The sequence below is a fragment of the Helobdella robusta genome, assembly GCF_000326865.2.
Source record: "Helobdella robusta unplaced genomic scaffold HELROscaffold_117, whole genome shotgun sequence".
NCBI lineage: Eukaryota > Metazoa > Annelida > Clitellata > Rhynchobdellida > Glossiphoniidae > Helobdella > Helobdella robusta.
The window spans coordinates 15,001-40,058 of NW_008703650.1; the positions used below are offsets into that span (position 1 = coordinate 15,001).

Here is a 25,058-nt window from a genome sequence, read left to right on the forward strand (position 1 = left end):
TCACGAACACATTTTAAAGCGTGAACAACAATGAAACTTAAAGACGAGGCAATCATAGAGTTATTTCATATCATGTTGCACAAATCAAACGAATGCATGTATGGTATATTGTACGATTTTGTAAGAAGGCTCATGTGATGTGATGCATGGCTGAGGTATGCAGGTGGCTGTCACAATGCTTAACGTTCAAATAAATCAACAGTCGTGTGAATGGCTAGGTAAAAATCTTTACCAGTGAAAATTTTAGTTTCCGTTGTTATGTTTATTATTATAATTATTATGTGTTTTTAGCTGCATGTGTTTGTTGTACTGTTTCAATAGTTGAGTCGATAGATGTTGATTCTTTGTTGTTTAAATTCTTCTCATTAAATGATGGGATGGCGTCTTGTAAGCAACATGTCTGTCGGGCTCAGTGAGTTCAAGTCGAACTTCGCACTGGCCGGGTTCAAAGGTACGTTGGCTTACATTTCAGAAGCAAGATGTTACGACCAGTGTACAACGCCAAATTCAATTTAAAAAAACTCGCAGTACCATGTCCTATGATAAAACATCAAAACCCTGTTCAGTTGAACTTTTAAGAAACCGCAGCTGTTCACGATCACCGCAACAAAATGAAGCAGCTGCCGTTCGTATCTGCGAGCTAAATGGGACCATAGAAAATTAAGAACACGATCGAATTATAAAAGATAAAGCAGTTGTAACAAATGAGTAAGCAAAGTTTATTTTCAAATAATCATGAAGAATGCATTAGTTTAAGTCACAATTGCTTTTGATGTACATTATCTCGCCTACTTCATCTGGGTCCAAACCAAACCATGATGCCTATCTGGCAGTGCCAAGTGAAGAACCAACTCTCTACAATAAAACATTGGAGGCTGCCACCGAGGGTAAGAAACGACAGCTTTCAGCAGTTTGAAATATCTTTTCCGCCTGACGAGCACACAACAGAACATCAACATCAGAATCTCCTCATAAATGTAACAAACATTACTCCATTAGAGACAAGTTCACCTCCATTTTCAGTTGAGTGCACTAGTCTAGCAAACTAGTGACTTCATCTTTGTGACAACATCAAATTAATCAAAATTTTACCTCGAACGTATATACAACACCATTCGTCATTCTCTAACGACACTTCAAACTTCTAGCTCAGCATTGATCGTTTCAATTTTTGAGTTCCCGTTACAGGCAGGAATAGGAAAGTTAGTTACAAATGCGTCCAGAAACACTAAATTGATAAAAAAAACACTGATGATTAAATTTTTTAAAAACAAATTTAAACTCTATAAAATTGAATTATTATTTTGCGGATTTTATTGCAAAAATCGCACCGCACAAATTCGCGCGTCTTTAAAATCGCACCCGTAAAAACGCGGTTTCGTTGCGGTTTCTGTGGTTTAGATGGCAACGTTCGTGGATGCCGGGAGCTCTGATCAGAACAGATGGCACTACGTCCGCATACAAAAATGACTTCATATGTACATCAACCTAGAACATTTGACCAATATTCTCATATTCAACTTCATTATAGACCTTCCTTGCCAGTTTTATTTAGAAAATTAATTAACAAATTAATTATTAAATGAAAACGAAATAGAATGAGAATAGAATGACTTGAAATGAAACAAGAAAATGATGATTGCTTACTTGTAAGGCATTAATACGGCAGTTTTTGCTTCTGCCATTATCATCATTGTCATCTTTGCTGTTTTTCATATCACCACCATCCTCATCATCATCATTATCTTTGCTCACTCCATCTTTATCATCATTATTATAGTGATATCCATCATCATCTTCTTCCTCATCTTCTTCCTCATCACCACCACTACCAGCAGCATGGCGGAGATCACAGCAGCATCTGATTTCTTGTCGCGAGTCGAATTTTTTGCTCCGCTCGAATGTTAGAACCACCTTGCCGACATTTAGCCATGATGATGGCAATGATGATGGTGGTGATGACGACGACGACGACGATGATGATGTAATAAATAATGATGATAGTAATGATGATGGTGAAGATGATGATGGTGGCGGACTGTAGACCAACTCATGTTGAAGACGATTTTCTGTAAAGTCTGAAAAATAACATACCCGTCCTCTATAATGATGACAGTGACGGTGATAAAAATGATAACAATCATTACGATGATGATAGCTATAATGATGGTGATAATTAGAATGATAATTAGATCATTAGAATTAGAATTAGATGGTGACGAAGATGATGACGTCATTCATAATGAGGGTGTTGATAATGATGGTGACGATGATAATAGTAAAACTATAATAAATTGTGTTAGAAAAAACGCTAATGTTGTGTGTTATGACCATGATTAATTGATAATGATGAAGATAATGATGACAATGGTGATAATGATGATGATGATGATAATGATGATGATGGTGTTGATGACGATGAACTCCAACCTTTTATCCGGAAAGACTTTGAATCGCAGCACGCACTACCGTAACAGCAGAACAACTCGCTCCTATTCCATGATTGGTCAGTGAAGTAGATTTGTAAGGTGAGATGTGATTGGTTGGAATGAATCGAATAGATTGATGATGATAATGATGAGGAAAATGGTGATGATGACGATGATGGTGAAAGTGATGATGGCGGTGGTGTACTTTTCAAATCGTCATAAATGAAAGAACAATTTCCAAATTTCCATTTGAAGTAAATTTTGCTGACGTTCACGTGATCCGGAAGTGAATAGCAAGACGGCGGCAATGGAGACGAAGAAAATAACGAAAAAGTTGATGACGTAGTTGATGACGTCATCTGATCGTCTATACTGCACGTGAAGTTTTTCCGCTCTCCAACATGGAGGTATGCATCGTGACCATCCATCTCTGTGTCAGGTGACATGGTTGGTTGTGCGACGATTGATTGACTGATTGGCTTTTGAAATTCAGTGGTTGCTGATTGACTGAGATTGTTTAGTTGATTTTTTGATTGAACGTTTGATTAACTGATTGTATGATTTAAAGTTGGCTGATTGGCAAGTCAACTCGGTGGGATATTTTTGTAAAGTTGAAATCATTTATTATGTCTTCACGTATTTCAAGTTTAAAATGATCATTGAAATTAAAAAACAAAATTCTCCAAATAAAGTAAGCAGTGCGATCTTGCAGGAGAGACCTATCAAAAAATGCCGATGCGAAATAAAAACTTTCAAGAAGTTAAGAAACGACTGAATATTTAGTTAGTTAGCGCGGAAGTACACAAAGCAGTTGAAACGCGCGAAAACAAGGAAGGAGAGACAGGAATCATACTTCGTAGGCCATAAAAATAGTGGAGAGTTCTTCCGACGTGTAACTAAAAATAGTTGATCAAACGCTTAATTCAATCAGAACTATGCTTGCGAAAGTAAAATAAACAAAACCACCCATGGGAAAAAAGAGCACTGTCTATCTGAATATCATTCACTCGATTTTTTTTATATTTTTTAAATCAGGATCTGACAGACGCAGAAACTGTTACAGCATGCAAGGCAGTAGTATAAAATGAAACGAATAAGTAAATAAATAAACGGAGAAAAAATGTTAAAACATGAAAAGTAAAATAAAATAGAATAAAATAAATTATAATAATAATAATAAAAAAATAAATAAAAGAAAATAAAATAAGTTGAACATTAAACTAAATGATGCAGGTGTGAAGGGAAAGCAATGAGCCTACACCGACATCAACAGTGAGTTGAAGGGAACGTCAGAAAAATCAATCAACCATCTTCTCAATCAATCATTAAATCTAAAATTCAAATTCAGTATTTTAAGAGTTTGGCCTGAATGAACTTTAATTACAAATCAACAAGTGTGTCTGGAGTTAGCGAGGCAAGCACATCACTAAAAAAATAAACACTTCATCCTTCAGCTGCTGCATCACGTTTCATCTTGCAATTTCAAGCAGTGGAAATGGATTCGTCTTAGTCAACAAATCATCTACGTACATCAATTGTGCGATCATCATAGCAATCATTCGTCTAACGGTTATAATCATACCAATCATTTGCATGAACACCTCATGACGTGAACAGCAAGGATGTCGTCATCACCATCACCCGCCTCATCATCACCACCATCAATTTAATCATTACTCACATAAATGGTATACGTACAGTAAAAACAATCAGAGAAACCAATTAAACATTATAAGCAAGAAAGTAACGAACAAATTAACCAAAGTTGTAGCAAATTGATGTTCAGATTGAGTGATAGATACGCACGAACCAGGTTTGAAAGCAAGCAAAACTCAAACTTCGTGACTGCTAAATACATATCATAAGTGCTCACACATTCAATTCAGCATGCAATATGAAGCGTGCACGTATTATCGTACGTTGTCATGCATTCTGATGGTTTTGGCATTGTCTTCGAAAGAGCTTCGAACAATGTTTGGATCACGGTTTTGGTGCACTAACAATTGAAACAATTGAAAGCTGTTCAACATTATTGAACTTTCATGTATATTCTTTTCAGAACAGCACAGTTTGAATGTTTAGGGGAATTTCAACGAATCAAATCATCCGTTGTGTTAATGTTAACGCTAAATTTTAGCTCATTTATTTACAAATTTTACATAAACAGCATAACTTTACGTCCCTACATTATCGGACGAGAGGAAGCAACCAATTTGATGCACACGTTCAGGTAGGTCACTCATCGCAAAGAATTAAATTAGTAAAATAAACGCCGAACCACTGGTTGAGAAGAATGAATTTTTCATTTTGCTATTCAAATATGTAAGGATACCATATTTTAAACTTATAAGTCGTTAAGATTCATAAAAAAGCGTTCTCACACGCTTAAGCACATGTTTACAATTCACACATATGCAGTAACATTCTTCAAGTATTTGAGATCATCAACAAATTGGTTGTAAATAAATGTGGAAACGTGGGTTAAGTTAAATATTTTGAAATATATAATGATCCACACTAGCGGCGCAACTAACTAAAAGCTTTTAAATACAGAGTGCATGTGTAAGAATCAGGATGTTGTTGTGACGATACGTAAGGCAACTTTAAGTTCATTCTCATGTTATACTTAATAACACAATGTGCTGAAACGATTTATGCTGCTTAGTAAGCATTCCACATGCCTATAAAAAACATTCTATATTATTATTATTATTATTATTATTATTGTTGTTGTTGTTGTTGTTGTTGTTGCTGTTCACGTAAATCACGGTCTAGGCCGGTTTACAGATGACTTCAGGACCCATCTGAGTCCAAAGGAAATCATCCAAGAAACTTTCTAAAGATGTGCGCTGTTGCAAGCAGAACCACCTTCTGAATTTCTTCTTTTTTCGGCTTCCCATGGATCATTTCAAGATTTTTATTGTCACATTAGTAATAATTCCTAAAGCTCCTACAACCGCGGGTATTACTCTGCATTTAAAGTGCAACATTCGCGAAATTTCGATTTCTAGATCCTTATACTTGCACCTCTTTTCTGCTTCATACGAAATAACATCTGAGTTAGTTGCTATCAAAATGCGTACATGTTCAATCTTAAACTGATAACGGTGATGTCTTGTGGTCTGTCGGCATGAACTTTTCCATCTGTAATTATTTGCGAGTCCAACATTATAACAATTTGCCCGTCCGTCCAGGTTTATATCTTTTGTCGGTTCATTGGCATAATTTTTTCCCCCACCTTCATTTTGTAGTGCTTAGAAATTGACCAATGAATCTCAATGTCATCATTATTATTAAATATTGTACAGTGAGTATACGTGTAACATATATATATATATATATATATATATATATATATATATATATATATATATTTACAATATTTTATAAATTCTACCGAATGTTTGGCGTTAGTATGTTTGATGTTTGTAGTTCGTTTTTTCGATTTTTCTCACTAAAGTTTCATCATAAGATCACTAAAGTTTCATAAGATAGATTCATCAATCTTAGCTACCACATCCTTACAGACAAACAAAAAGTGTTCTTAAACCTGGGATTGATTTGCCATTATCTGAAAAAACCTAACAAAATTGAGAAAATCATTGAGATTGAAAAGCTAATGATGTCTATAAGCGACGCTGAACGTCAAAGTAAATTAAGCGTCAACCCCTCTGTTGCCATTGAGCTTCAAGCTGAAGCCAAGAAAACACGAGGTAGTTTTCAAAGTAAGCTACTCACTGAGGAGATGAAGGATGCGGCAAAGCAACTTAGGGAGAATAAAGATATCGTAATAAGACGCGCAGATAAATCTGCACAATATGTCATTATCGACCGAACCGATTACCATGAAAAACTCAATGATGTTCTCAATGATACAAAAAAGTTCCAAGTAATCAAAAAAGATCCCACTCCTCAACTAAAAACTAAACTAAACACAATAATCAAGAAGATAAGAAAGCACATCACCGATGACAAACTTCCATCACTTATAGGCGAATAATCTCCTGGCTACTTATATGGAAATATAAAAACGCATAAAAAGAATCATCCCATCCGACCAATTATTAGCCAAATTACAACTGTCACCTACCCTGTTGCAAAATTCTTGAACAAAATTTTAACCCCATATATTCCAAACAATTACACACTACAATCTTCCCGTGAGTTTATTAATCTCCTCAGCATTAATAAACCATCCAAATTTATAACAAAGAAGTAATAAAAACTAGCAACGTAAATAGTGACAAAGAAGAATATGATGCTATCGATGAAGGAAAGGAGACCAAAGAAGATGACCAGCCAATTAAGAAACCTGACACCTAATTCGCATCAAAGTTCAATTTTACAACACCAAAGTTAATTTTTACACCGTCAAAGTTCATCTTGACAAAGTCAATATTTCCCTATATATACAGCAAGTAGCACTGATGATGATTCATTCGGAATCGAAATATGGCCTTATTTGCAGCATGAATTCGAAAAGTAAGTTTATTTTGAATTTTAATAAACTAAACGTTCACCAAAAAACTTTAGTGAGAAAAATCGAAAAAACGAACTACAAACATATTAACGCCAAACATTCGGTAGAATTTATAGAATATTGTAAAAATTATGGTCTATTACCAACATATATATATACATATATATATATATATATATATATATATATATATATATATATATATATATATATATATATATATATATATATATATATATATATATATATATATATATATATATATATATATATATATATATATATATGATTGTTAAGTTAGATGTTATTATGATAATATTTGTGGTGGTCGTATTTGTAAAAATATATGTGATTGGTAGATGTATTTTCTGCAGATGTTTGTGTGTGTATGCGAGTGTGAATGTGTGCATGTCTGTGTGTGTGTTTGTATGTGTGTGTGTTTGTTTGTGTGTGTGTGTTTGTATGTGTGTGTTTTTGTGTGCGTGCGTGTGTTTGTGTCTGTATATCAAAGAGCGGTTTTGTAGAGTAAAACAAAATATGAAAGATAATCATTAAAATGTCAGACAAACCATTTACCGATAATTACGAAAGTTACAGGCTGAATAATTTGGATCGCAAGTCGAAACATTTTAATGTTACTTTTAATGTATTCAACTTCAAAAAAGTTCATTTTAAATAGTTTATGATTAGCAACAAATTTATAAAAAAAAAAAATGAATAAACCTGATTTTTATGATTAGCAACAAATTTATAAAAAAAAAAAATGAATAAACCTACTTAAAAATGCCTCAACGCGATGTTGGGAAAGTAGGTGCCACAACATCATCCACATCGTCATCACGTTCATCCTTTTAGTCTGCTTTTTCCTGATTCTGTATTTATTATTTTTAATTGTCTATTTTTAAAATATATAAAATAAAATAAAATTCACAATATTTAGACCATTAATTTAAAATAATCTCAAAATTTCTAGTGCAGTTTTCAAGCTTCTTGATGGCGTTATAACGTTATCTACACATTTGGGCTGTTTAAACGTTTTACTTTTTCATTATCTGGTGGAAAAAAAACTGGAGAACATTTCTGAAAATATCAAAAGGGCAAACGATTTGGAATGTGCAGTGGAAAACATTTAAATAGATTTCAAGACTGGAAAAACTGGCTGCCTTGAAATTTTGTATGTTGGTACTGTAAAGTTTTTGGGTACGGCGGAGAATGTGGACATGCTTTCACCTTGCCCCCTCAGAAAAAGGGGAAGAATTTTAAAAAATTTGGAAAAATTTGTCAGATTTCAAGACTTAAAAGATAATTTTCTTGAAATTTTGTATGCAACGACTTTCGGATACATGCTTTTAACCGCCTGTCAGTACGTGACGGGCTAATGTCCTAGTAGTTAAGGTTGCCTAGTCCTGTTACGCTATTACGCAGAGACCAAGTTCAAATGCGACATAAAGATCCCCACATATCACATACACTGTATACGGTGCGTCGTTTAACACGTATTCACGCACGCAGGCTGTTTGCGTGTTGTTGATTCCTCTGGACTTTGAATGAGTGCGAGAGACATTTAACCTGCATAGTCTTAAAACTGTTATTTATAAGTCTATATATAAAGATGATAGGAGAATATAGAAGAGAGTTTTGCAGAAACCATTTTAAAATAATTTACGTAACAAATCAATGAAACAAAATTATCAACTTGAATTGAATCAAGTTATCAATTTTAAATTATTTTATTTAATTTATAATGGAAAGAAATTTTTAAAATATTTGCTTACTTCATTTTCTGCCAAAATTATAACTTTGTTTTTTCAATATACTTTGAAATTTGTTCTAACATGTGTTAGTACTGAAAGAATTGATTAATAAATAACAAAATAAAAAAAAAATTTGTAAAGTAGATAATAATAAAATAAAATATATTAATTTATCACTCTATTTAAATATAATAATAGATTAAATTAATCATATAAAATTTTAATAATTTTATATAAACAAAATTAAATAATAACAATAATTAATATTATTAATTAATAATACAATTTACAATAAAATAAATTATATAAATTATTAAATTAATAATTAAACTAAATTACATAAATTTAATATTTTTGTTAAAAAAAAGAAATTGTTGAAACATTTTTTTTACATTTTCCAAAAAAAATTAAAAATTTAAAAAATTATAACGAAAAAACTAATTGAGTTAGCGCTGCGGCAGGTGAGTTGTGCTGTGATTTTTTTTAACAGGTGTGCAGAACTTTTGGGTTTTATATCGAAAGTCTAGGGAATTTCCAGAAGTTATTTTGAAATAAACAGGGTTGTGCATATTATTGTAAAATTTATAGATGTTATTAACGCCTCGAACAGCTTAGCCGCGGGATGAACATTAGGCAAACACACACATACACACACATACACCAATATGCAAACACACACAAACAAACACACACATACACCCATAAAAATTTGAAATTGCTGCTGAAACTTTTTTCAAATCAAAATTAAATTAATTATAATTAATTGCTAACCATAAACATCATGTTAAGCTATGAAAGAAATTCACACATTCGTAACAATTGTAGAGAATTTTGTTAATTTTTCAACTTGGTGCTGTATAAAGCTGTTAACGAAACCCGTGCAAATTAAGCGCCTCATAGAGCATTCACCAGTCAGAGGTTATCAGCCAAAAAAGACATTACGATGAGTGGTGGGAATGTTTGCAGTGACGCTTCCAGAACTTTACGGTGGGTATGATTTTCAAAATTTCTAAGTCGATGACTTTTTTTCAAACTCCCGTGATCCTCCATCAGATACCTACCGGTTTAATTTAGAAAGTACTACAAAATTTTGGCGCTACATATTTTACAGAATCTTAAATATGTTTCTTTTATAGTCTGACCTATAGATCCCCCACTGAATGTTTGCTCTCCTGATGTCGTTGGTTTTTGCATTTTTCGGGTAGAATTAGATATATCCGATAAACATGGGTTTATTTACACTAAAAGAGCATAATCTACCCGTTAGGTGGCTTGATTTGTATACATTATTTTAATTTTGGTTGAAAATCCAGTTCTTCTTATAAAATTTTTATTAGTAAGTGTGAAAAAATAACTTGAATTGACATAATTAAAACTATAATATTTATAACAAGAATTGATTTGCTGTTGATTCCGAAGTGTTTGAAGAAGTTTCTGAAAGAAACTTGACAATTATCTATGTTTTATAATTTTTGAAATGCGCCTTTGATCAAAATTTCATTTCGCGGCTTATTTGCCGACGGGAAGAAAACGAGAAAATTGCTGAACTTTCCTGAAAACGAGCACCGCTGATGGTTTTACTGCATCACATTGTAACTTGTAAGCCTGTAGCTCTTGATGTTTGAGAGAACACCGAACAAGGAAGAGCAGTGAGCGGGAGAAGAAAAGAATAACATTCGTCCGGATAGACTGAAAACGTGTTTTGTCCCTACCGGGGACACATCAGCACCCAGAACACCTGCCAGATTAGTTATCGCAGTTTGTTAAAAAGCCCGCATAAATCATCTCGTTAGTTTGTGGTGTTTTATTTATTAGTCTTTTAGTCGCTAGGATTTTCAATCCGACAAGCCTGACTCGATGGGTTGTTTCACGGTTATTGCTTGTGGGAAAGAATTTTTTTTTAAGTTGTGCGGTACGGAATTTTTTTTTGGTTTGGGCATGCCTAGGCGCTTGGACAACAGCAAGCGATAGTGGGGTGTGGCATGTTTTACGAATAAGATAGAGTAGATACGTTGAATTGAACTGAACGATTATGGTTAATTAGTTGTTTCTGGTGTTTTGAATTGAACGTTATAATATTAATTTGATGTTAACATTTGATTTATGACATTATATAAAAGTTTCTTTTATTGATTTTGAGTTTGTATTTCAAAAGAAGTTTGAAATTAACCCGTCTCGTAGTTTGAATTATTGATTTCGTAAAAAAAAACCTGACATCTGGCGCAGTCGACAGGATATTAAACAGAACTTTGCGTGATCTTTATATGATAAAATAATCTCGGGTAAAAGTCCGTGACAGATTGTGTGAATTAAATATATTAATTTATCAAGCTTAAGTTTAGTAGACTGAATTTGTTTTAGAAATTGGTAAAAATTTACTACCACTAAACGTTTGTGTTATGAAAAAATTGTGAATTTTATGATTTTATTTGAAAAATTTCAATTTGACAGACTGTGTAAAAAAGCAATTTAATTAACATCCATGCGATAAATCATTATCTTTTAAAACAATCGATACAAACTTATGTTATATAAAGCCTACATCAAACCATAGAAAGAAACTTTAATTATTGCAATTTTTAATCTAAAGAATTAAATTTTTTTTAATTTTTTGAAAAAATTGAAAATAAGCTAATCTGCCAAAATGATCAAGTTGTATGCTTTTCTGGCGTTGATGCTCGTTGTGAACGTTATCTTCTCACAAGGTGGTAAGTCATCCAAGTTTTCATTTATATTTTGAAAACTTTTGAAAACTGAAATATTGGAACTTTAATAATTTTCTCAGGTGAAATAGATAAAAGAGGAGCCGATCCTCCCAAGTTTGAGCACGATTTTTTCGAAAAAAGAGGAGTCGATCGAAACAAGTTTAAAGGCGGAATCGGTAAAAGAGAAATCGACCAATACAGGTTTGGTAGTACAATCGGAAAATAATTTAAATACATCTTCCCCCAGATGACTTGGCTAATTTTATTAATGAACTTTGAAATTTCAACTTTTATTAAATATACTATGGTTAATTTTAAAGAATCAACCTGATGATGACATAATTACAGTCATAAAACTTATTTAAAAAAAAAACAATGATTTGGATTTTAGATTGAAAATTTCTACAATATTTTTTAATAAAATTTGAAAATGCTTGTTCCCCATTGTGCCAATTCAAACAAAAAATGTTAAAAACAGGTTTAGTTACAATTTGTACTCAGTGATTCGTTAAAAGCGTTTTCGTTTATTACATTTAAACAACAATAATATTAATTATTATCACCAGTTTCTTTACGTTATCACGATCTCAGATACATCATGAAATTACGAATGTAACAAGTTGAGTAAATACGATTCAGTTTTCATTAAACACGTCTGTTTTAAGTTCAATTCATGGTTTCCTCCTATAGATTCAACATCAGAGGCGGGTCTAGGGCGGCCATCCCGGTTGTGGACAGTGTTATGAAAAGTCAGTAAAATTTACTTTTTAGCCTGGATAACACCGTTTTTAAGTAAAAAGTGCACCGAAATTGGCATGATAAGCAAAAAAAAAAACAAAAATTTGATTAATTCCTTGGCCCTCCTCAGTCAAATTTCAACATTTGTCAAATTTTTGCTCCTCCCGTCAAGATCCGCCACTGTACAATTGAAAATCGATATTTTATTTTTAGGAAATTAAGTTGATACGTAGTGTCGGGCAACGAATTAATTAGCATGTAGTCGAGAGATTACTTTCTAAAGCTTATCACATTTATTTATTGATTCATTAATTCATTCGTTCGTTCGTTCGTTCATTCGTTCGTTCGTTCATTCATACGTTCGTTCGTTCGTTCATTTATTCATTCGTTCGTTCGTTCATTCACTCACTCATTTATTCATTCATCATTTAATCATTCACTACATTATTATTATTGTCATTACCATCATTATTGAACTAAACCTGTAATTATGATATAGATTGTTCGTTTTAAGACAGCTCAATGAGTTTGAAAAGAACATCTTTGGATAGAAATACAATTTCACTTTATTTTATTTATTTATTTCACAACTGACCAGAGGACCACACAGGCCACTTGCCAGGTCAGAAAAACTCGGTTTATAAATTCCTCAAATCTTTTATGGAAAGAATTATCAATGAAATAGATAGATTCGGTATTAAAATCAAAAGAAATTTTTCACGATTACTTTACAGTTCAAAAAATTGAAACATTTTTTTTCTGTCTAATTTCGAACAATGCTCATGCACCCTAACCCTTGAAAGCTTCTCTGGCCGACACACTCCATAATTTGTATTTGGTTCATTTCTAATACATTTGTATAATCTGCAAGCAATTACATTACAATGAATAAAAATAATTAATGATACTATAAACTTTCAAGTATTCAACCACCATTGTTCTTTTTTTCATATTTTTAGATCAATTTGATCAGAAATTTATTTATTTATTTATTTATATACGAACATAAACAACAGCAAAGTCTCCCTTTGTGGAAAATTTTAAATCGCTAAAAAACGATTATTCTAAATATTCAGCACAGATTAGCGCTTCAATTAAACGCATGAACCAACAAAGAACATTAATTATTTGCTTCACTTATCATCGCTCCCAAGACATAGAACAAAGATACGCCGGCCGGCATCTGTATATCTGCGTTATAGACTCTCTACATACGTGCCAGAGAGGCAGCTTCATAAATTTTAGTCCAACTCCTTCCGAATTTTTCCCCCAAGCTCCATTGTTTACTTTGTTGTTTTTCATTTCGAATTTTATGTCCTATAAATTATTGGCATGAATAATTGCAAAGAACACTTTGTTATGTTAAGTATGTAAATATTACTTTTCTTCTATGGAAGTAATTATAAAAACTAAAAAAGAAAAACAAACCGTGTGATGTGCATTCATATTAATGTTCATAACACTAGAAAGTGTATGTTCAGTATAAAGATTATCATTTTGAAACTGTCAAATGAATTCCGGTATAAACAATTCGGATGATTGAATGTTTGCTATTTGTTTGCGATGTTTGCTTGTAGGAGAACATACGGTGTTTGTTTGCAGGTGAACATTCATTGATTTTAGTTTATCACGTGGTAATTGTTTGTGTTTGAAGCTGCAAGGTTCTTATTTGATGCTATATTCGAATATTCTTTGGAGACCATTTAATATCGCCTACTTCAAAAACGCCGGTAAATACAAAGATTCTAAATACATTAGAGACTTAACACCATATATATGAGAGCGGACGCACACATCTGCATAGATAACCAACAAATCCGCAAAGCCTAGGCAAGCGAAAACGCGGCAAGTTTATTATCTCAGTTTCAAAGTTCTATGAATCCTTTCAAGTGAGCGATAATATAAAAATAAAGATATGAAAAAACGTTGTAGCAAATTTCAAAATAATTTGTCAAAAACTTAATTTATTTAATTCTGCGTTTTTTAATCTATGGACATTATAATACAAAAATTTTTTCTTATTTATTTATTTATTACTAATATGAGAATTTCAAAACAAAGAAAAAGAGAATGAATTATATATTTGGAGATAAATTTGTTATCAAAAATAGAAAGAATTCATCTGTAAAGTAAGAAATGTAATTAATCAGGCGCGAAGTTATGCGTATGGTGTGGGGAGGCAATATCATTCAGGCTGTCCATCATTTTGTTGCTGCTGGTGACGTCATTTCGTTGTTGCTGTTGATGCTAGTTTATGGCGAGTGATGTCATATTATGCCTTTCCTTCTGATGATGTTGTTCGTTATCTTTGTTAATAATATTTTATGTTGATTTGTTGCAATTTTTTAATATATAGACAGTTGATGATGTTAATGGGATATTCAAATATTTGTAAATTTTGTAGATGTCATTTTTTGATGTTGTTGATTTGTGTTACCGCATCTTCAATAAGATTTTTTAATTTAATTTTTTAATGTTGATGGTTTGTGTTTCCGTATCTTCAAGACCTTTAAATGGTTATTTATGATGAGAAACAGTGCCGCATTGAACGGTATTTCAGTTCAAAAAATCTGAACAGCATAGAATTTGTTAATGTTTGTTGATTGCATTAATTAGCTACAAATACATTAACATATTCCCACGCGTTTATAATTATCTGATAATTCTCAGCAGCAACAATCGAATATTTAAATATAAACAAACAGACAAGCGAAGAAACAAAACAAAAATAAAACAAACAAAGCAAACAAGCAAAACGAATAAACAAAACGAACAACCAAAACGAACAACCAAAACAAACAAACCAAACAAACAAACAAAACAAACAAACATAACAAACAAACAAACAAAACAAACAAACCAAACAAACAAACAAAACAAACAAACAAACAAACAAAACAAAACAAACAAACAAAACAAACAAACAAAACGAACAAGCAGTAATGCCATCATTGTGATGATAAAAATATTTGAATCTATCTTCAATGAAAGCAAAACATTAACAAATTATTGGCAAGAGCGAAACCCTCAACTACATTATGTTCATCGACCTCTTTACTATTTTATTGAAATAAAATTTACAATGGTACTAGAAACAAACACACATTAACACAAACAAACATACAAACAAACAATTAAACTAACACATAAACAAGCACATAAACAAAAAACACATAAAAGAACATCACTGACAACATTACCATCTGGAAAACATTAACTACAGCAAACAGGCAAAACAACATAACAACAACAGCAACAATAATAATAAACAATACCACAAAAGTAACAACAACACAACAACAGAACAACAACACATCAACAACAAACAACAACAACTCAAAAACAATACAACAACAACAGAAGAACACAACAACAACACATCAACAACAAACAACAACAACTCAAAAACAATACAACAACAACAGAACCACAACTACAACAAAACAACAACAACAACAACATCGACCGCAAAGTATTACCGCGTAATATCGCTCAACTCTGTAAGTCGTCTCCAGAGGCTGATGAGCGTTCTTATCAGTCTTCTACGCAACCGGAAGTGAGACAACAGCAAATAAGCCCATCTCTCTTCTGCATCTATGCCCGCCATTTCTTTATTTACATTTCTTTTATTTTTATGTCTATGGAGTTGAATCCACATTTTTTGTTTATTATCTCAAGTATAGGAGGTAGTTTTAATATTTTATTGGTTTGTTTTATCTGAAAGATTGCATTCGGTGTCGATTTGTTGTTTGTTGTTGTTTGTTGATGAATTTGTTGTTGTTGTTTGTTGATGGATTTGCTGTTGTTGTTTGTTGATGAATTTGTTGTTTGTTGACGAATTTGTTGTGGTTGTTTGTTGATGAATTTGTTGTTGTTTGTTGATAATGTTGTTTGTTGATGAATTTGTTGTTGTTGTTGTTTGTCGATAATGTTGTTATTGTTGATGTGGTTGTTGATGATGTTGTTGTTGTTACTGATGTTGTAGCAGATAAAGTTATTTTAGTTGCTGGTCCTGTCTCTAATGGTTGAAATGTTAGGACCCAGATGCGTTTAATGTAACATGATTCATATCTACCGTGCAATGTTGCATAGATATATAAACTAACATGTATTCTCTAAGAACACGTGACACTCAATAAATGCTTATGCCCTCTTAAATATCTATGCCCTCTTAAGTATCTATGGCCTGGTTGTCATGGTGATGCTTGCAGTTTAATGTTTTCTCATTTGTTTGTGTGACAACGTCAGTGAAGTTCAAGAGGTGTGCTGTTGTGTGTGTTTGTGTGTGTTTGTGTGCGTATGTGTGTGAGTGTATTGTGTGCGTATGTGTGAGTGTATTGTGTGTTTGTGTGTGTGTGTGTGTTTTGTAAGAGATATCTCTATTTTGGAAGAAATTTTTAAGAATCTCCATTTTGATCTTGTTGTGGCGTTCTAGTAGGTCTCATTGCTTTTCATAATCATCTGACCGTTGTCCAGTGGTTTGAATTTATATTTGAATGATTGAAATTTTTATAACAAATGGAAGTTTTCATGTACAATTGTCACAAATTCAGACACGTTATTAACCGCGAGCTCACAAACTTATTCAAAGGGATGATGTGTGAACGTGTGAACAGACACGTACTTCTTATATAAACACGTACAAACAAAATCATTCATCCATCAAACACATGCACACATGTATGTAAACATTTCAATCCAAAACTGCGTGTATGAACATAAAAAAAATACAAACAAAAACATACAAACGAAAACGTACAAGTAAAAACACATACAAGCAAACATACAAACAGTACATACAAACTCAAATACATAGAAAGGAACAGCAGTACGTTACATGAAGATGAGGATTATTGGTTGGTAAGCATAGACGCCTCCCGCGTGTTTCCATCCTTACCTTTTTAAAGCTGTCTGTTTGTCTGTGTGCTGGTTGGTTTCATGCAGTTTTTCAAGTTTGTTTAGGTTTGTTTGTTCATTTGTTTGTTCGTTTAGTTGTTTGTTCGTTTGTTTGTTTGTTTTGTTCGTTTGGCTGTTTGTTTTGTTCGTTTGGCTGTTTGTTTTGTTTGTTTGGTTGTTTGCTGTGTTCGTTTGGTTGTTTGTTGTGTTCGTTTGGCTGTTTGTTGTGTTCGTTTGGTTGTTTGTTGTGTTTGTTTGGCTGTTTGTTTTGTTTGTTTGCTTGTTCGTTTGCAGGTGCGTATGTTTGTGTGTATGTACGTACGATGTTAGCTGCACATGATGCAGATATAGATGAGTGTTTGAATGGTGTATTCCCTATTTCATTAAAAACTTACACTTTCTTATTACTGTGAACTTGTGTGCATGTTTTGTTGATATCTTGAATGACAATATCTGCAAACTATTTTAAATATTACAATATGATAGAGTAACATACAAGCAAATGTTTTATAAAGTTAAACCGACCTAAACAAAACCAACGAAGCATACAAGCAATCTATTAAACAAGTTAAACAAACGAACAAATTATCTGATGTTCATGATGACCTCTAGTGTACAAATGCATCAGAAGGTCATCTGTGTGTATATATGTGTGTGTGTGTGTGTGTGTGTGTGTGTGTGTATGTGTGTGTGTGTAGGCGTACTACGTATGCAATGACGAACGAGTTGTGGTATGTTTAAGATGCAGCGCGATACATTTGTGTATTTATGTTTGTATTTTATACAGATTTGAAGGTCTTTGTTTTTTTGTATTTGCTTGTGTAGATTTGTGTTTAATTAGTTTGTTTGTATAGATTAGTTTGTATCTAAGTGTTTGTTTTGTATATGTTTGTAGAAATGTGAAGCTATGTTAAATATTTTTTCGGTGGTAATGTTGATGTTACAGCTTATAATGACGTTGAAGTGAAGAATAATGATGATGAGGATAATATCAAGATAGATGATGTTGTTGCTGTTGTTGGTATGTTGCTGTTGTTGTTTTTTTTGATGTCGTTGTTGTTGATGTTGTTAGTTTTGTTGTTGTTATTAGTTTTTGTGATGTTGTTGTTGTTGATGTTGGTGTTGTTAGTTTTGTTGAAAGTTTTGTTGTTGTTGTCGCTAATGTTGTTGTTGTTGATGTTGTTGTTGTTAATGTTGTTTTTGTTGATGTTGTTGTTAATGTTGTTGTTGTTGATGATGTCGTTGATGTTGTTAATGTTGTTGTTGTTGTTGATGATGTTGTTGTTGTTGCTCCAACACGAGCGATAAAAATAAAAGTATCCACATTAATCATGGCGATAGAATCACACATGTGCATAAATTGAATGACACCAGAAATGAATGAGTGAATGAATGAATGAATGAATGAATGAGTGACTGAGTGAGAGTGAGAGTGAGTGAGTGAGTGAGAGTGAGTGAGTGAGTGAGTGAGTGAGTGAGTGAGTGAGTGAGTGAGTGAGTGAGTGAGTGAGTGAGTGAAATTGAGTGAGTGAGTGAGTGAGTGAGTGAGTGAGTGAGTGAGTGAGTGAGTGAGTGAGTGAGTGAGTGAGTGAGTGAGTGAGTGAGTGAGTGAGTGAGTGAGTGAGTGAGTGAGTGAGTGAGTGAGTGAGTGAGTGAGTGAGTGAGAAGTGACGTAACAAATCAATGAAACAAACTAATCAACTTGAATTGAATCAAGTTATCAATTTTAAATTATTTTATTTAATTAAGAATGGAAATAAATTTTTAAAATATTTGCTTACTTCATTTTCTGCCAAAATTATAACTTTGGTTTTTCAATATACTTTGAAATTTGTTCTAACATGTGTTAGTACTGAAAGAATTGATTAATAAATAACAAATAAAAAAAAATTTTTAAAGTAGATAAAAATAAAATAAAATATATTAATTTGAGAAAGTGAGTGAAAAAGTGAGTGAGTGAAGCATGAATAAAAGAAAGCTTAGATGGAAAAATTGAGTGAGTGGTGAAATAAAAAAAAGGTGAGTGTGTGAATGAATGAAGAGGAAGAAAAAACGAATGGATGACAACCGAATGACTTTCAAATGATCGAACGAGTGAATTGATAAAAAATAAATAAGCGTTTGTGAAAACGATTGAAGTGAACCAACAAACAAATAGATGAACCAACAAATAAATAGATGAACCAAGAAACAAATGAATAAACCAATAAACAAACAAATGAATGAACCAACAAACAAACAAATGAATGAACCAACAAAAAAACAAATGAATGAACAAACAAATAAAGGAATGAACCGTCAAACAAATGGATGAACCAACAAATAAATGAATGAACCAACAAAAAAACAAATGAATGAACAAATAAATAAAGGAATGAACCGTCAAACAAATGGATGAACCAACCAATAAACAAATGAATGAACAAACAGACAAACCAACAAACGAACGACTTACTTAATGTAATTAATTTCTTTAATTAAAGAGAACAATCTAACTTGAAAAAACTTTGAATAAAGTATTAGAAAAATTAATTGACTTTATTTAACGCCTAACAGACGTTAAGTTGAATTTTAATTAACAAAAAATTATGAAGCATTGTCAGACAAATTTAAAATTCACCGTAAAGTTATGTCAGCAATATGAAATTGTCTGACAACAACAACCAAACGACTAGAACAGCGGTTGCAGTATTATCTGCAGTCGGTGCACTTCAACACTCAGCGAACAAAAATTATAATCACATTGTTGTAACCATTATTTATCTTTATCATTTATAACAATCTCAACAACAACAACATGGACAACAGCAGCAACAACACATAAACAAAACCAAACAACAACAACAAAATGACGATAGCATTGAAATAATCAAAGAACAATAAAAATATGGACAACAAAAACAATTTAGGTAACAATAGTGTCACTGTCGAAAACAACAACATCAACAACAACAGCATCAACAACAACAGCATCAACAACAACAGCATCAACAACAACAACAACATCAACACCAACACCAACAACAACAACAACAACATCAACAACAACATCAACATCAACCACAATTTAAATGCAAATGCAAAACAAATATCTCAATCGTGTCTGCAATGAATAAAACCTCCACTGTCAAAATGCAGGCATCAAACTAGCTCCACATCATTCAAAAATAATATCAATAATACTAAGACGAGGAAGAACAAAATCATGATAATAATAACATTAAAAAAACAACAATAACGATAATGAAGATGATGAAGACGACGGGGAGACAAAAATTTTTAAATTGGTGATAAAAGACCAATAAATAAACGAACTTTAAAGAGTTAAAAATGCATCAGTATCAACAAAATGCTGATGAAAAAACTGGAAGAAGAAAAATAAGCTCCAGGAGTAATTAAACGTCAATTAAGCGCCATATCAATTCTCACTGAACGAGATTTGCTGCAGATCCTGACGAGATTTTGACACGTCATCCATCAATCAGCCATATTTATTTATTCTAACACCATCTACGCTTGCGATCCTCAAATTGAATTCCAATACCTGTACATGTATGTGTACGTGTGTGTGTGTGTGTGTGTGTGTGTGTGTGTGTGTGTGTGTGCGTGTGCGTGTACGGTACGTGTATGTGTATGTATGCACGTGTGTGTGCCTGTGTATGCGTGCCTGCCTGCGTGTGTGTGTGCATATATGGATGACTATGCTTGCGCACATTTGTATGTGCGAATTTGTATGTGTGTCATGTATTGCCAAAACATATATATTTATAGGTATGTGTTTCTCTCTCTCTCTCTCTCTTTCTCTCTCTCTCTTTGTGTGTGTACGTGTAAATGTATCTGTGTGCATGCGTGTGTCTGTGTATATGTGTGCAAGATATTGAATGTATAATGAATAGTTTTGTTTTGAATGCTTGGATTTGATTGGTTGACTGGTTGGTTTATTAATGTTATAGTTGTTGATTGATTGTGTGATTTGGTTAGTCGGTTTGCTGGTCGATTGGTTGTTTGGTCAGTTGGCTTGTTAGTTAGTTGGTTGTTTGATCAGTTGGTTGGTTAGTTGGTTACTTTGTTGATACATTAGTTATTTTTAGTTTTTATTAATGATATTTATTGATTTTCTTTATAAACTTAAAGGTGTGTTGGATATTTTTTGCAAAATATTTGGCTAGTTGTTAAACTGTTAACACGGCGTATTTGTCATTCATTTCGCTATTTTGATGACGACGATGCAAGTAGAAGATATAAAGTTTTATAAAAATAATAAATAATTCGCAGCAAAGTTTTGTTTCACACACAATTGTTAATTTTTTTTAGTATGATTAAATTATTCTTTAGGAGTTAGTTACTTAACGCTTCATTACATTTGATGTTTCAAATTTGGCCTGTATGTTTGTCTAGTGGTTCTTATTTCAAAATATGGTGCATTCATTCATTGTTTATAAGAAAATTTCATTCGAGAATTCATTGAAATGTTTTGCTCCTTTTTCTGCCTACAGAGTGCATGGAAGTTTAGCGAGCAGTTGTTATATTATCGCTCGTGGCCACAAACGTGCGCCTCAACAAAGATATAAAATTTAATGATTTGCAAACGATTAGTCAGCGATAATTGGGCATCGAAAATAGAATCTGTGTTTGTGCTCGCGTAACATTCTCGTTTGCAGTTCAGCGGCTGATGTTTTTCTTTGGTAGTGTGTCTTCAAAATGATAGTGGTGGTGGTTTTCGTTTGTGGTGGTAGCAGTATTCGGGAGGATGACGTCACTTCAGTACATGACCTTGCCGTCTTTTTGATATGCAAATTGACGGCAGGTAGGAAAAGTCTGACATCTCGTGGAAATTAACTTTCTTATGAATGCCTTCAAAGACTCAAATAACATTGGTTCCAGTGGCGCTTTTATATGAAAAATTAAACTCTTGCATCTTCTTTTTTGAAGAAGGGCACAGTTCATAAAATGTTATGGTGAAGAGGCTGCTAAAAAATTAAACTTTAAAAATCACGCTTGCAAGGATTAACATAATTTCGTTAACATCGACTCGTTTTGTTCGCTGGAAGTTTTGTTCGCTGACATTCAGTCCACCTACGCTAAATATCTTTTATATTTCATGAATATATCGAAACGACAACAGTTAACTGTTATCTACAGAACACAAATTCAATTACATGAAAAAAACAGTCGTGCCCTTCCCAACATGTGCTTCTATAAAATACAAATACTGTACAAATTTTACACATAAACACGCACAATCACACACATACGAACACACACACACACGCACGTACACACACACACGTACACCCAGGTATGCACACACACACACACACACACACAGACATGTATCACAGTCATACTGGAATAAATACGGAAACACAAGAACACCAGAGCATCGCCGATAATAAAGTGATCTAACCAAGCCATTTATTTATTGCATTTGAAACAACTGACATCAACAAACTCCTCCCTTCCTCTCTCGACAGCCAATCAGAACGAAGCAGGAAGGTTGCTAAGCAGCAAGAGATGTGCGCGTATAATGGCCTAGTGTAGTATATTAGATTAGTATATCTGTGGCGCTCTTGCATCGCTGTGTATGGGCGTTGTGTCTATTCCACTATAGATGAAGATGTGTTTGTATAGATGGGTATGCTATGTGTATAGGTATATATATACATATACATACATATACACACATACTTGTATATATGTATATATATAGAGAGAGAGAAAGAGAGAGAGGGAGAGAGAAAAAGAGAGTTAGAGAGAGAGAGAGAGAGATGTATATGTAGTGTGGTAACCATTCATGTTGAGAGTTCTGACCTTTTAAATGCACTTCAATGGCATTTCTCGCTCGTGTCTGTTTAGTTCATCTGTCAGTTTTGTTGGCGGTGTCCGTGGTGGCTGGCTGATTTTGAACTGTTTCTGAGTTTTTCATCTATAGGAAGATTTTCGTATTTTATTTTGGTTCCTAATTACTATTATCTTAATTCCAAAATTCAGTTGATAAAAATTATTTATTAAAAACGTTACTATCCAATTAATTAATTAATTAATTAAATAATTAATTTAGACTCAAATTAATTGATTGACTCTGAACTGAATGTTAAACGTCCAATAATAAAACAACAACCGCGACATCCTGATTGGAGTCATCATGTGACAAACACCAATGTAGACAAGTTCGTATCACAATCATGACAACATCATCATCGTCATCATCATAACTTTGTGTTTGTCACAATGTTGTTATCGGTACGTTATTGACAAATTTTTTCAATCAGGTGCCCAATACCACCACTACAATTTTCATAACACCATCTTTGGCTGCATTTTTAATTTAAACTGTCACATCCGTATTACGTTTGCGTAGGTCACAAATGTTATCATCATTGCTAGTTTCATCATTTTCACATCACCATAATTTTCACTCACATGACTTTTTATCATCTTAATCATCGGCATTTTTATTAGCACAATTTTTATTCACATGGTGTATTTCAAATGCAAGCGACCTGGCATCACTCTCAACGTCATCATCTTCTAGATCATCATTCTCAACATCATCATTCTCAACATCATCATTCTCAACATCATCATTCTCAACATCATCATTTTCAATATCATCATTCTCAACATCATCATTCTCAACATCATCATTCTCAACATCATCATTTCCAACACCACTAACTTAACCATCTTCAACATCATTACCATCATCATCAGCGTTATCGTCATCATCATAGTCTAAACATAATTCCAGCAAAGATTTAACTAAAAGATGGATGTATCTTCGAGTTTTATTCATCCATACCTTCCATCCATCATCAATCGCATTATGACGTCATCGTCGTCGTCGTCGTCATCAACATCATCAAAAGATGGTGATGATGATAATAGTTGCAGATCAGCTCCTAATCAAATTCCTCTTGATAGGTGGGTTCACTTTTTCGCTTTGTCATTCATTCATTTACTCGTTTCTTCACTCATTCATTCAGGCATTCATTCATGCAATCATTCAGGCTACAATCGTTTGTTCGTTCGTTCATAGTTTTTTTATAATTTTTATTTTATTCATAATTTTATTCACACACTCACTCATTCATTCAGTTTCACCATTTACGTGTACTTTTACATTTCCGTCAATCCGTCACTCCTACATTCCTTCATTCCTTTTGTTCATCTCCACTCTCCTTCATTTCTCAACTCCTTTTTTTCTTGATTGACTTCGTACTCACCAACTTGTTCCTCCATTTATTTTTGACTTTTTTTTCATAAAAGTTGATGGAGCATTGGACAATCATTAGCGAACCGGCATCACTGCAATCACCTTTAAGTTTAACATTATGATAATCACGTGTAAATGTTTTGTTACAAAAAATTGTACATATTTATTGTCGATTAAGTTTGAACATATCAATACAGATACAATCCATCCACCAATCATTTAAACTTCTCTATCAACCAATCAAAGACGGCTTATCAATCAAAATTCATCCATCCACCAATCAAATACTTTCTTTCCAGCCATCAATTTCAAGAATATCCCTCCAATGACCTTATGACCTTTCTGGAACGTTCCAAAATTTTTCATCAAGCGTTTCCGTTGAGCCATGTTGGAACAGCGCCGCATCTATTCAAATCCTTCGGCAGAGCATTCATCTTCCCGGCAATGGGACCACAAAAAGCATCAAGCCGCATTTTGCAGCAGCAGCAACAACAACAACAGCAATACCAACAACATTACCAGCAACAACATTTCTGGCTCATGCAACAGAAATCCATGTTGTCGAGACATTTCAAACAACAGCAACATAACAACTTTAACAACAAATTAAAACTTTTAAAACAACAACAACATCCTCAACATCAGCAACAACATCAGCAACAACAAATGTGGTTTGGCAACATGTTGACAACAAACAACAGCAGCACCGCCATATTGCAACAAATACATTCCAACAATTTGTCCCAACAAATTCCATTCAATTCAAAACTTATGAATGGGAAACTAATTATACACAAAAGTAAAAAAAAATCTTTTGTGTTGTAACTATGATGTTTTATT

At 33.0% G+C, this 25,058-nt stretch overlaps 2 protein-coding genes across 2 annotated transcripts; one reads left to right on the forward strand and one right to left on the reverse strand.

Annotated features, from left to right (window-relative positions):
• Positions 1–1,350: 1,350 nt before the first annotated feature.
• Positions 1,351–2,875, reverse strand: HELRODRAFT_183733 (hypothetical protein; the record flags this gene model as incomplete). Its single annotated transcript, XM_009013319.1, has 3 exons — positions 1,351–1,488; positions 1,648–1,914; positions 2,699–2,875. The coding sequence occupies 3 exons, from the start codon at positions 2,873–2,875 to the stop codon at positions 1,351–1,353; spliced, it is 582 nt and encodes a 193-aa protein (XP_009011567.1).
• Positions 2,876–11,307: 8,432 nt separating this feature from the next.
• HELRODRAFT_183734 (hypothetical protein) lies at positions 11,308–12,853 on the forward strand (the record flags this gene model as incomplete). Its single annotated transcript, XM_009013320.1, has 4 exons — positions 11,308–11,371; positions 11,449–11,569; positions 12,059–12,117; positions 12,705–12,853. 4 exons carry the CDS (start codon positions 11,308–11,310, stop codon positions 12,851–12,853), a joined length of 393 nt encoding a protein of 130 aa, XP_009011568.1.
• Between the last annotated feature and the right edge of the window lie 12,205 nt (positions 12,854–25,058).